This window comes from Tupaia chinensis, unplaced genomic scaffold (genome assembly GCF_000334495.1).
Source record: "Tupaia chinensis unplaced genomic scaffold, TupChi_1.0 Scaffold145147_1, whole genome shotgun sequence".
Taxonomy (NCBI): domain Eukaryota; kingdom Metazoa; phylum Chordata; class Mammalia; order Scandentia; family Tupaiidae; genus Tupaia; species Tupaia belangeri.
The window spans coordinates 1426367-1440440 of record NW_006205007.1 but is presented as its reverse complement, the minus strand read 5'-3'; the positions used below and the strand labels follow the sequence as shown (position 1 = coordinate 1440440).

At 35.3% G+C, this 14074-nt stretch overlaps 1 protein-coding gene across 1 annotated transcript in view; it reads right to left on the bottom strand.

Moving 5' to 3' along the window:
• RASA1 (RAS p21 protein activator 1) overlaps positions 1-14074 on the bottom strand; it is a gene marked incomplete in the record, with an annotated part of 120605 nt that overhangs the window by 6741 nt on the left and 99790 nt on the right. Inside the window, 9 exon segments of the mRNA XM_014583926.2 lie at positions 1387-1475; positions 4082-4149; positions 5756-5842; positions 7588-7703; positions 9183-9325; positions 11183-11342; positions 11651-11823; positions 13071-13147; positions 13669-13826. Of these exon segments, the coding sequence (XP_014439412.1) occupies positions 1387-1475; positions 4082-4149; positions 5756-5842; positions 7588-7703; positions 9183-9325; positions 11183-11342; positions 11651-11823; positions 13071-13147; positions 13669-13826 (1071 nt within the window).

Below are 14074 nucleotides of genomic sequence, written 5' to 3'. Positions count from 1 at the left end.
CCCCAGAGGGGATGGTCACGCCGCAATCCCTTCTCCTCCATTCTCCTCTCAGGATCTTGGGCACGCACGCACACGCGCCCGGCGTGAGATTTAAGCCACCGGGTTGGGCATGCAGTGTGTTTCTCAAGTCATAGATTTGGGACTTGGACCCTGGAGTCAGCCATGTGGAATCCAACTGTTTTAACCACCATGCCACATAGCTTGCCTGCAAATGGGTTATATTTAATGAAAAATGAGAAATTTTGGACTCAAAACACAGATCACAACATATATCCTGGAAAACAGATATTGTATGTATGTATCTTCATTCAAAAATAATTACTGAAACATTACTACTTGCCAAACTCCAAGACAGACATGGGCCAAATACACTGACAAAGACAAGAAAACATATTATTCATGACCTACTTCAGGATTCACATAAATTCAAAAGCTAAAACCTACATGTGAACTACTACCCACACTAAAATCTTAGGCCTACTTAAAAATAACTATAAAACAAGAATTGACTAATACGAGCAGAAACTCCTTAAAAATCAGTAAGAAAGAAGAAATTCAAATGCCTTCAGGAGGCAATTCCAAGATATATACCTGAAATCTCTGTAAGAATAACAAAATCATAAAATAGAAACACTTCTGTCAAATTGACAAAAAATGATGTCAAATTGACAAAAAATGAAAGTTTGGCAAGGCTATGGAAAGACATTTGTTTTTTGCCAGTAGGCAGTCTTACAATATGTATAGCAAAAACCTAAAACGTGTATTTACTACTTTAGTCATTTTACTCCAGTGTTTAGGAAATAATGGGACAAATATGAAAGTAGATATATGCAAGGGCAGTTGTTACCATGATAACTGACAAATCTGAATCCATCTAATTATCCAGTATAGGACCAGCATAGTAAGAAATCATTAAGAACACATGTCCAGGTATCACAAGAAATCTGTCACTTAACTGACAAAAGTAGGTGCCATGGCATGATCCTACCCAGAACATCAACAGTAGTGTGATCACGTGTATATACTTTAAAGCTCACTTGACTTTTAATATTTATAAGTGACTGTTTACTGTGAAATAATAAAATTAATTTAGGTACATTTAAAATTATTTTACTGATTTTTGTATTTGAAAGTGGGAGTATTTGAGTATAATGGATCTTGAAAGTTAGTTTTCTATAATGGCGAAAATGGTGATCTTTTAAAGTTCCATTATTAAAATGCAAAATCTAAATTAGACATTTTTAAAACGTAAGTATACCAACAAAAATATAAATTATCTTTATGAAATAGCCACTTTTTAAAATTTACTTAAGTTCTATTTTATAGTTTTATCATTGCAAAGTTTCATTCACAAATTATGTTTTAAAGTATCAAAAATAGTTCTACCTTAGCTCCAAATTCCACAAGATTTGCCAAATTCTGCACAGACTTAGCAACTAATATCAGTGTTCTTGCAGCAATAGGAGATGGAGAATCTGTAAGAGAATTGAGCACAGGTAATGAACCAACTCCAAAGGCACTTCCATATAAACTAGTATTAATTCAACATTTTAATGTTATTTTATTGTTAAAATACTTAACATTCTTCCATTCAGAACTCAGTTTTTTACTTTTTCTGTGAGAAGAATGTATGGCCTAAATAATTCAAAACACTTGAATTATACAGGGAGAAAGATGAGTACACTTACTGCTGCTTCTAGTTCTGTGTAAGGGGTGCTACAAAATTCAGCAATTTCCAACTGGTTGATAAATATTTCAAAATACCTCAAAGCTTCATGATAATTGCTAAAAAGACTCACTCCATACACTTTTTAAAAATTTATTTTATTTAAATTTATTTTTTAAAATTTTATTATTTTTACTTATTTATTTTTGTAGAGGTTTTTGCTATAGGGCACGTACGCTCACCAGACAGACTGAGAGAGACAGACAGAAAGCGAGAAATCACCCCCCAGGGGGGATGGCCATGCCGCAATCCCTTCTCCTCCATTCTCCTCTCGGGATCTTGGGCACACACGCACACATGCCTGGCGTGAGTTTAAGCCACCGGGTCTGGGACGCAAACCGCGGTTGACTACGTGGGAGTCCAGCGACATAGCCATTATGCTAACTGCTGGTCCTACTCCATATGCTTTTAAGGACAGTTCATAAAGCTAATTTCAGTTCACTTAATTGAGCAGTTTGTAATCTGAGCAATTCCCTGCCCTCAACATGAGTTGTAATCCATTAACTGCAAATAATTCACTTTAAAGCTCTAGAACTTTATTTTAAGGAGAAAAACATGAAGATTGGTAAAAATTTAAACTATTTTTTTTTTGGAGAGGTTTTTGCTATAGGGTGTGTACGCTCACCAGACAGAGACATAGAGACAGAAAGCGAGAAATCACCCCCCCAGAGGGGATGGTCACGCCGCAATCCCTTCTCCTCCATTCTCCTCTCAGGATCTTGGGCACGCACGCACACGCGCCCGGCGTGAGATTTAAGCCACCGGGTCCAGGACGCAAACCGCTGTTGACTACGTGGGAGTCCAGCGACATAGCCATTATGCTAACTGCTGGTTCCCAAAATTTAAACTATTTTAAAGATCAGTTAGGAAACACTTCTGTATAGAACACAGATGAGATATAAATGAAAATTATTTGTGGCCATTAAATAAAAACTTCTTGAAATTTAAGATAATTATTTAATATTAAAGTTTTATAGGTAGTCACTTGACTAGCTGATTTCAGATCATACTCTATATTTTTATTTTTCTGCAAAAGGGTGTATATGCTCCTGAGAGGGTGAGGATGGATGAGACACCCCCTGTATGGAGGATGGTCACACAATCCCTTCTCTATTTCTCCCTCCTGTTTGGATTTAGGGCACTCAGGTACCTATATGTGTTTTAAGCAACTGGTTCTGGGACTCAAACTATGTACTGAGTCATGTTGGATCTAGCCAATTTCAACCACCATGCCACCTATTGGCCCACACTCACTGTATCTTAAGCACCTAAACTATAAACAGTGTTGTCTAGCAGTTCCAAGGCCAACATTTAGAATAAATAAACCCTTTATTACACGGATTCAACTATTTTAGTAGCAATAAAAGGTAATTACAAAGATGTGATGAATATAAAAATCAGATTTAAGGTATTCCAAAATATTTTTCATAAACATTGAGCTTCAAATTATTAAAATAATTGTTCAGGTTCTGTTAATAATAGTGGATTATTATATTCAGAGTGGCAAATACCAATGATATCCTTTCTTTGAAAGTGTACAACATCTTAAAGTCATTCCTTTATGGGCATTTGGGTCATAAGCAAAAAGGTTTATTAGAGTTTAAAATGACCAATTAACATGGTGTAACTCGTGACGCATCTAATGAGAAGAGCCAGGGTAACTTTCTAATAAGCACTACCGCAACTGTATATACAATTTCAATTTTGGGACCAGCAGATGGCATAATGGTTACATCGCTGGACTCCCACACAGTAGACCATAGTTTAATTCCCAGAACTGGCAGCTTAAAACTCATACCAGTTGTGTTTGTGTACATGCCCAAAATCATGAGAGAATGGAGAAGGGACTGCAGCATGGCTATCTCCCTGGGGGGTGATTTCTTGCTTTCTGTCTGTCTCTCCCTGGAGTGCACACATCCTATAGCAAAAATCTCTCTCTCAAAAAAACCCCCCAAAACACAAAAAACAAACCCCAAAACCAAAACACAGTTTCAATTTGATCTTAAGCTGCAGCTTTCAGTGGTCTAGTATGAACTCAGCATACAAGAAGCTCTTTGCAAGTTAAAAAAACTGCAAACTAAATGTCATCATACTAAGTTTTAGAGACAGGCAGGAATGAAAAAAAGTGAAATGTACATAAATGTACCATCTCGGGCTTCAGATATTAGGTGGAGGAAAAAGTAAATAAACTGGAAAGAAAGGCTAGAGAAAGAAGAAAAGGAAAGAGATTTTGCAATGCTTTATACCAAGTATTTGAAATGGATCATAAAAACAGTTAAATGAAAAAAATTTGTATTTTTATTAAACAGTATGAAACTACTTATAATTTTTTTATTTAAAAATATATGAAATTACCTGAGATGATATTAAACATCCGTGGGTTCAGGATGGCAGGACAGATAAGTCGAAGAAAAACAAAACCACTGAATGGGAGGAGAATTGTTTTTTAGAAACTACTACATGTGTGTTACATTAAAATAATATATAAACAGAACTTTTAGTACTCACAGAACCATAAACTTTATTCTGAAATAATGTAGAGAAACTTGAACACAGAAATCTTTCAGAAAACAGTAAGCCAAAGTATTACATTTTAATACTTTTTGAATGTATTACTCATTTTTCCCAAATTTGAAATTTCAGATTAACTTTGGAAAGTTATCTGTGGCATTTACTATCTTGGCTATTATTTATTTATTCCAGGCTAGTAGTACATTTTAAATTTATTTATTTACGAGGAAGCAGTATCCTTAGGAACCCTGAGAATTTCTAAATACTACACAAATATGAACCTTTTATAGATAAAGAGTTCTATGAAGTTTGGGAATATACATGTTCTTGTTTCTCTTTCTTTTAAACAGAATAACTCAGTAAAGTCTGTTATAAATCAGTTAGTTGTATCAATTTTATTAATGAGTCATAAAATAATATTCCACCACACTAGGGAAGAAGAGATTTCATGAAAATGTATATAGTAGATGCTGAAAAGCTTCTAAGGTAATATGCAAACCCTGCCTGCCTCAGTCAGTGGTAGAAAGTATATGCTGTCATGTACATAATTTTCCTCTTATTCAGTTTTAAGAGTAATCCACACTAATACTTAATCTCTTACACCCTATAATAAAGGCAAACATATTTCCAAGTTTTTGAAATTTCTTCTACAGATTAAAATAATCAGCAGAGTCTCTGTTAGAATTGATAGCCCAGCTTTTCCTCAGCATTCACCTTAAAACTTATGCCCATTTGCTACTTTTTAGGTTCTTAGAAGAAAATGAATGTTACTTCTCAAAAAGCATTTGTAGCAATGATATTAAAACAGTAATGTCTTTAAATTTAGATTTCCTTTAACTCAAAGAATCTTACATAAATTTTACTCAAAAATGTTTGATAATTAGGTCTATGAACCTGAACTCTAATCTGGCAATACTGAACCATGTGAGAATTTAAGGGTGCAGATCTACCATGTGGATTCTTAGAGGTAACTTTCTATTTGAGAAGGGAACCTAGGAACGTACATACTTAAGATTTTACCAAGGACAAAATCATCACGGTGGGCATAAATGCCACTTAAAACACCTGGTCGATATCAAGTAATCCACACAGCAAGATTTCCTGCTGTGTTTACCTAATTTAAGGCAGTCTTTACAAAGTTCATGGAAAATGTGTATTTTGAAACAACAATGCATGGATTTCAGTTTTTTGCATCAAGAAACTTTCGAAGTCCTATATTTGTGTGAAACCTAGTTTCAATTTACACATCACACATACATGTACTTAAAACTGGGCTTCTGTAAACTCTTCCATCCTTCCACTTGCCACTAAAGCAAGAACACAGAAACTACAGTTCTTAAATGTTCGTGTCATATTGTAATTAACCTAGAGAAATTTCATTCACAAAACAAGTAGATGTCTCTCGACAAAATTTAGGTTGGAAGCAGGATTAAGGCATATTTTCAGGTTACTAGAAAATGCATTAGGTGTGTGCCTTAAGCCAATCAATGATGTAACAAGTGAATCAGTGAGCCTTACCTAACAACTCTTGTTCTCATGGTGGTATTTGTAGGCCACTTGTGCTGAACAGACTTCTGTAAACACCCATAAATGTATCTCAGTGTCCTGCCAAAATAATACAACCATCTCAACACAGAACACAAGTGAAAATATCGGGCTGATCTCATAGCAGGCAAAAGCTTAATTTGCCCAAATATACCACTTTGTAATGCAATCGGCCTTTTGTCCCAGTAAAATATTTTGCCAAAAGTGATGAAATACACTTTACCAGGGGGGTAGGAAAACTTAATCAGAGTCAGTTAAATTTTACTTTGGAAAGAATTTTATCATTTTTAAAGTACTTCTATGTTAATGAAGAATATGAAACAAGTATTGGAATGAAACACAGAACTAGTGGGGTCCAAGTTCTGAAGAGAAAGACTTTAACTTTCACCTAAACAAATGAGTTCACCAACACTGGAGGCCTTTAAGCAGATACTGAGGGATTATCTGGTGTAAATTAATTTTTTAATATTTTAATTTACTACAGGGCACATGCACTTGCCATAAGACAGAAAGAAAGGTAAAGTGGGAAACTGGAAAAGTACACCTCCCAGGGGTCATGGAAACACTGCAATCCCTTCTCCTCCATTCTCCTCTCGGGCATGCATGTACACATGCCCAGGGTGTTTTTCAAGCCACCAATCTGGAATTTGAAACACACAGTTGACCATGTAGGATCTAGCAGCCTTAACCACCATGCCACCTGATGGGTACCTTTTGGTATACATTTTGAATAAGAAATTCAAGTATGCAGTAAACAGAAAAAAAAATTTTTTTTTTTTTTAATAGATTTTGTCATAGGGCGCACACACACACGAGAGAGAGAGTGAGTCAGTCAGTCAGTGAAATCACACCCAGGGGAAATGGCCACACTGCAATCCCTTCTCCATTCTCCTCTTGGGGTTTTGGGCACATGTACCCAGAGTGATTGTGAAGCTGTGGGGTCCGGGACTCGAACTGCAGTCATCCATGGGGGAGTGCAACACCTTAACCACTACCCCTCAGACAAAATGTCTTTTATGATATCCTAAAATCTGGGACTACAGACAATTTTCATTCCCCAACCTACTATATAAACCATACATTTTATTTTAATGTTAAATATTTTATTTTGCTTGAAGTCACTCTCCTTTTAAAAAAAAAAACATAATTTCATGAGGCCAGCAGATGGCATAGTGATTACTTCGCTGGAACTCCCACACAGCCAACAGAGGTTTGAATCCTGGACCTGGTGGCTTCAAACTCACGCTGGCACATGTGGGTGGGTGCCCAAGATCCCAGGAGGAAAATGGAGACGGGATTGCAGCATGACCATTCCCCCTGTGGGATTTTTTTTTTTTGGAGAGGTTTTTGCTACAGGGCGTGCGTGCTCGCCAGAGAGACAGAGACAGAGACAGAAAGTGAGAAATCACCCCCAGGGGTGATGGCCACGCTGCAATCCCTTCTCCATTTTCCTCTTGGGATCTTGGGCACACACGCACCAGCATGAGTTTAAGCCACTGGGTCCGGGACTTGAACCGTGGTCGACTACATGGGAGTTCAGTGACATAGCCATTACGCTAACTGCTGGTCTCATTTTCCCTCTCACTATCTGTCTCTTCCACTCTGACAAGTGCATGTGCCTTAAGGCACAAACCTCTAAAAAACAAATAAGCCAAAAAAATCCTACAGTTTTGTAGACTAAAAACCATAAATTTTTCAGAGTAAAACCTAATCAAGACAACATAAAAGCTTTCTCTTGTTTTAGAAATGAATTTCTTTAAATACAAATATTCAATTTCTTGTTAAATGAAAATTTCACCACTTACGGTGGGAGTATTTCAGAAGCCATGAATATTTTCTCCACAAGTTCTGAAAGTATGTTCAATAGGTGTGCTAAATTAGTGTTCACATCTTCATTTTTTTCTAACTTTGACGGACTTAACTAAGAGAAGGAATAAATCAATATTAAATAAATCTTGACAATGACAAATGCAAAGAAATCAAGCAGTTGTAGTTTTCAAGGTTCTTTTCCCGTTTTTCAATGTATAGCAGCCTTTTTTTTTTCTTTGTATGAATGGAATTTTTAAGTAGTCTGTTCTATGAACTTCTAAGAGCTTTGGTACCATTCATTCCCAATTACCCAACTAAAGAGTAAGCAGTGATTAATCAGGTTCAGTTTATCTGGGGGAGGAAAACCTGATTAAAATGAAAAGGCTTTTGTGAATGAGACTTATTTAATGACTAATAAAAATGCCAAATGCCTTAGGTAAAATCATGAACTTTTCTCAGAACTTTTCCAGTAACTGCTGAAATGTAAGAATTCTAATCTGGTATCCACAGAATAGATTTATTTATAAAAGTCTAAGTTCCCTACATTCCCTACACTACCTTTCAAAGTCTAGGGATTCCCTATAGACACTGTGTTTCTGGGTCTTCCTGCATAGAACAGCTATGGCATCATCCTAGATTTTCAATACCAATTCCCTCATTTCTGCCTTTAAATGTATTAGTAAACACTGGCAACTTGGTACAGATTTAACATAGTTGACTTCCAGTGTACATTATCAAAGCATATCTACTGATTTAGTATCAAATGTGAAAAATACATTTAATTTTTTTTTTTTTAATTTCCCATCAGGCATGTTAGTCACTCCAGAGGAAGACAGAGAGAAAGTGAGAAAGTGAGAAGGCACCCCCACTATGGGGAATGATCATGCTGTAATCCCTTCTCCTCCATCTTAACCTCCGTTTGAGATTTTGGGCATTTACTTCCATGCACTTGGAAAGTTTTTCAAACCCCACCAGGTCAGGCTCAAACAGTACAATAGCTCTTAAGGAATCCAGCCACTTAACTACCATGCCACAGGCTAGCCCTGTATCTCCCTTTTTAATTGCTTTGCCGTTAAAATAAATTGAGAGACACATAAGTGGCATTATACTCGTTATACTGTTTATTATGAAATTACACTGAGCTTCAATAATCCTAAATATAGTTTTATGTGCTTTTGTTAAGGTTCTTATAGTCCACTCTCCCCGATATATACACACAAAACCTTCAAGGATAAACTTATACAGTAAACTTAGAACTTATACAGTGCCACATAGATTATACAACAAAAGTCACTAGAAAAATGTTCAATTTAAGTTATGCATACTTTCTGAAAATAGTGTACTTTACTGTAAATACAGTATTTTCATGAATTTCTGGTACAACTTATTGATTTCTAATTCTCAAATAAAGTACATCCTTTTTGTAAAAGTATGTTTTGCAAAACATTTTAATAAATTTATTACAAAAGGTGTAACTGCTCTGATGAAAAATTTAGAAAATTGAAACATTTTCTTTAAAATGCAATAACCCAAAAACTAACCTATTAAAAAAAATATACTTTGCTGACATACTTAAAACATTAAATCTCACCTCACAAGACTGCTTGCTTTCCATTATCTTTAAAATAGAGTCTTTCAAAGCATGATGAACAAACTGTGTAGCAGTAGCTTTCATGTACTGCTCCATCAAGGTGCTTGCAAGTGTCGTGGCTCGAAATAGGGTAGTGGCTTCATCTATATAAATATTTATATTAGATTATTTGTAAAGGACTATATACATTATTCTAGTGTGGACAAATTAGAAATGAATTCATTTTTCTTCAACAATTATAGGTATCTAGATGTACTTACATGTATGCAGCATTGATGTATTTGTATAACAACAGCTTACATTTCTACAGACTTAACTCTGAAGACTTTCATATATATTACCTCATTATAAATTGGAGAAGAGTTAACACTACCATGTTTATATGAAAACAAACAAGGCTCAGAACAGTTAAAATGACTTTTTGTTTGTTTGTTTTTGCTATAGGGTGCATACACTCACTGGGGAGAGACAAAGAGAGAGGGAGGGAAAGTGAGAAATCACCTCCTAGTGTGGATGGTCATGTTACAATCCTTTTTCCTCCATTCTCCTCTGGGGATTTGGGCATGCATGGACACACACAATTGATTTTCAAGCCACAGAGTTCAGGACTGGAACTGAGTTGGCTATGTGGGATTAGTTACCTTAACCTCCACACCACTGGCTGGTCCCAGTTAAATGATTTTTCTAAGTTCAATTAACCATTTAATAACAAAACTGAAGACCAGAATCCACTTTTGCTGTTGACTACTGATCCTATCTTTGAAAAATGTAAGTTAGTGTCCAAATAAGAATATAACATAAGGGGCCAGTGGGTGGCTTAGTGGTTAAGGGGTGCTAGATTCCCTCATGACCAACTGCGGTATGAGTCCCAGATAGCTTGAAAATCACTCCAGGCACATGTGTGTACGTACCCAAAATCCAAAGAGGAGAATGGAGAAGAAGGGACTGTGGCATGGCCATACCCCCAGGAGTGATTTTCTCTCTGTCTCTCCTGTGAGCACATGTGCCCTATAGCAAAAATATCTCTAATAATAACCATTAAAAAAAAAACCCTCAGAGTATATAAATTATTAGCCTAAAACAGATGACTACTGAATTTCAATAAAACACAAAATACTGTCAGAAAAGATTATCTCAGTGTAAAACTGTACCACTATTCTATCTACTCTTTGACAAATCTATACATCTCTACATTTCCTATGACTAGGAGCAGAGTTCTAATTTACAATTTCTTTTGGAAACCTAATAGTAAGCCTGTTACTGAAACAAAATGCTAAGGGAAATGGATTCTTTTAACATATTTGTAAGCTATAAAAATACCATGTATCTAATAACAGTCTCAGAACTACCTACTGATACAAACTAGAAATAAAATACAGCTAATACCTACCTTCTGTGCAATGAATTAATAATCACAAAATGAATTAATAATCACAAAATATACAAGAGAATATGGCCAATATACTATTCTTCATAATCTATCACTGCGGGCCACTGATCTAGACATACAGATAAATTTTTATTATTTTTAAAATTTGCTATAGGTACCCTCATCAGACTGAAACAGGAGAGAGAGAGAGAATAGGGAGGAGGCAGCATTCCCCACAGGGGGTGGCCATGCCACAATCCCTTCTCCTATAGTCTTCTCTCAGGATTTTGGGATTACAGGCACATGCCTAGTATTTTCAAGCTGCTGGGTCTGGAACTTAACCGCACAGCCAGCCATGTAAGATCCTACTTCCTTAACCACCATACCACTGGTCAACCCAAAAATCACTTTATTAATGACTTCTAATAATGTTCTGCCATCAGAATACTAGCCCCCATATTAACCAGTGTAACAATCAGACCAATATCCTAACTGCATTTTTTAATGAAGGAAAAATTAAATTATGTGATTTAACTTGAATGTATCTGAAGATAAATGACATCTGCTTGATAATAAAATTTAGTAATTAATTCAGTTCTTAAAATGTCATACTAAAATATCCATACTATACCTTCCATGCTTATTTCTCTGTCATTTAGTGTACACAACAATAATGATTCAAGCCTTTCATGAAGAAAAATCCTGAGTAGGATGCTAGCCAGTAGTGTTCGGTCTTGTCCACATACATGTGATAAAGCATAGACTACATGAAGCTCCTTTTGCAGTATCAGCTAAAAATGACATCAAGGAAAGACTGTTTATATATAGCAAAAGCATTCTTATATTAACAGGAAATATGTTGCTTCATATTCTAATAATTAGAAATATGTTCCACTGAATAAATTTATTAACAAACAGAATGAGTTTGTAACCTACATTTTTCTAATCTCTTATGACCAAAATCATACTATTAAAAGGGTTTTTAACCTCTGGCTATCAATGTGCCACTACAATATGAAATAACAATATTTAACTTAATGGATCTTTTATTAAGTGTTAAAATGTTTCTGATAACAATGGCATCAAAAATGACTAATACCTCTTTAAATTCACTGTACTCTTCTTCTGGCATGATTTTTTCCATAGAGTATCGTGCTCGAACACGCAGGGATCCTGGTTCAATACCTTTTAATGGTATATGGGAGCTGAGCAGAAACCATTCATCAGTGGCATGCCCTTTCTGTAACCGGCTCAACTGGCAGCGCATAAATACTTTGAAAGGAAAACAAATGATTACTGTCTAAAAAGATAACACTATAATTAGTCACAGGAGTAAATTTTATGATGTTCAATCTTTTCTGTAGTAGTAGATACTTTTTATCAAGGAGTTTCAATAACCTCACAGTTCAATACTTGTATGTCTCATTTACTGAATCCCTACTATGTGCTAGACTCTGTGATAGCCAGGGATATGGAATATAGCATTGCTTAAGACATGCAGTGTGTGACTTGCATGGGAGTCAATCTAACCAAGAAGATAGGATATCAATGAGAGTACAGTGTGATAAATTCTGTAACAGTGTTTAATGCTACTGAAGTATAGTAAAATAATATCTGATTCAGTCTGAGGAAGTTAAAAATCAATTCCGAACACCTTGAGGTGTCTTGTACCAGGATCTAGAGTCATAGCTAGGTAGAAAGGCAGAGACCAAAAAGAAAAAACAAAAAAAACTGGAGCAGTCCATTTATTAACAGAAGGTAGGACCTTCTTTCTGTTAAATTACTAGAGGGTTTGGCCTTTATTACAAAAAGAACGGGGAAACACTTAAAAATGTTAATAAGCATTTAAACAGTGCAAAATTTACAGAATAAACATATTATAGAGAAAAATTCAGTCTTTCATTCTATCTGTTAATACACATAACTTCCTCTCCTAAGCCTGAGTTTTAAGAGGGTATTAACCTAATTCATACTGATGTGAACAGCTAAATCCCACTGCCAACTGTTTTATAATAGCAAAAGGCTGGGAAAGGTGTAGAGACCAAGAACAAGGAATGTTTGACTACCAGACATGGATAAATAAAACAGTCTAGCTTACAAAAATTTTTCTAGATAGAGTACATAATTTATATACTAAATACAGGAAAGAAGAAAAAGACTAAAAGTACAAAGAGATTGGAGGAACCCATATAGAAAGATGACCATTGTTACTGTTTTCTTTGTTCTTCCTATTCATTGCAAAGGGGAGGGCTTAATCTAAAGGACTTCATTTTACCATATGTACAATTTAGCCATCTTGGTAATTTTCTTGGCTGGATATATACTTTTAGAAGTACAGAGAGTATCTAAATTATACCACCTCTTTTAGAAGTACAGAGAGTATCTAAATTATTCCATCTCCACTTCTGTTTTGTTTTTTTTTTTTTTTTTTTAATTTTAAAACTAGATTTCATTATGAATTTAACAAGTATACAAAACAAGCTTTTTTAACTTTAAAAAGAGTTTCTGTATCAACTTACAGATATCAGGATCTTTGCTTTTCTTTGTTTTATTACTAAGAGTTATTTCAAATCTATTGATGTCAGGAGGAAGATCACTAAAGGAGCAAGGAGAAAAAGAATTAACAAAATATTCTAATTCAAATTAGTTGAATCTTTTAGTTCTAGTATCAAATAAGCACCCTATTTCTGCTAAAAAAAATCTGAGTGAGTTAGATTTAAAACTAGATTTAACACATATTTTATTTTTTGGTAAATAAGAATACAGACAAGCAAATTACACATGTTCCCTACCATCTTTAACCTCCTAAACTGTCAAGAATTCATTTTAAGTAAATCCTTGACACCTAATATATATTTTGTATGTGTGGGCAAGTAAATACTTTTGGAACTGTCAGTGATGCTAATTTGTATTGATAACCATGTTAACAATAAATAAACCAAGGATACTGTACTTGACTAATTAGGGTGAACAAATACAACAGGAAAAAAGAATGAAGACTATTAAAGTATCCAGATTTGGTACCTTGTTATGCCAATTTTGATAAGAGATCAGAAAAAGTAAAGAAAATGCAATATGGTAAAAGAAAATAATTTGATGTAATAAAATAAGACTTACTCAAAGACAAACTCTTCTGACCATACTGGGTTTTGCCCTTCCCTTGCATGGGTTTTTGCTACTTGGACACTATTCAGGTAGATGTTACAATATGGATTAGTAAAATGTTTTACTGGGAGCTTGTGGGCTTCTTCAATATGTAAAACAAGGCTGCTGACCTAAAACGAAAAAAAAAAAAAATCACACAAAGAGTTCTTCTAGATTTCCAGAATTATACATTAGGTTTCAAAAGCAACTCCTGTAGGGAACCAGCAGTTAGCGTAATGGCTATGTCGCTAGACTCCCACGTAGTCGACCGCGGTTTGGGTCCCGGACCCGGTGGCTTAAAACTCAGCCGGGCGCATGTGCGTGCGTGCCCAAGATCCCGAGAGGAGAATGGAGGAGAAGGGATTGCGGCGTGACCATC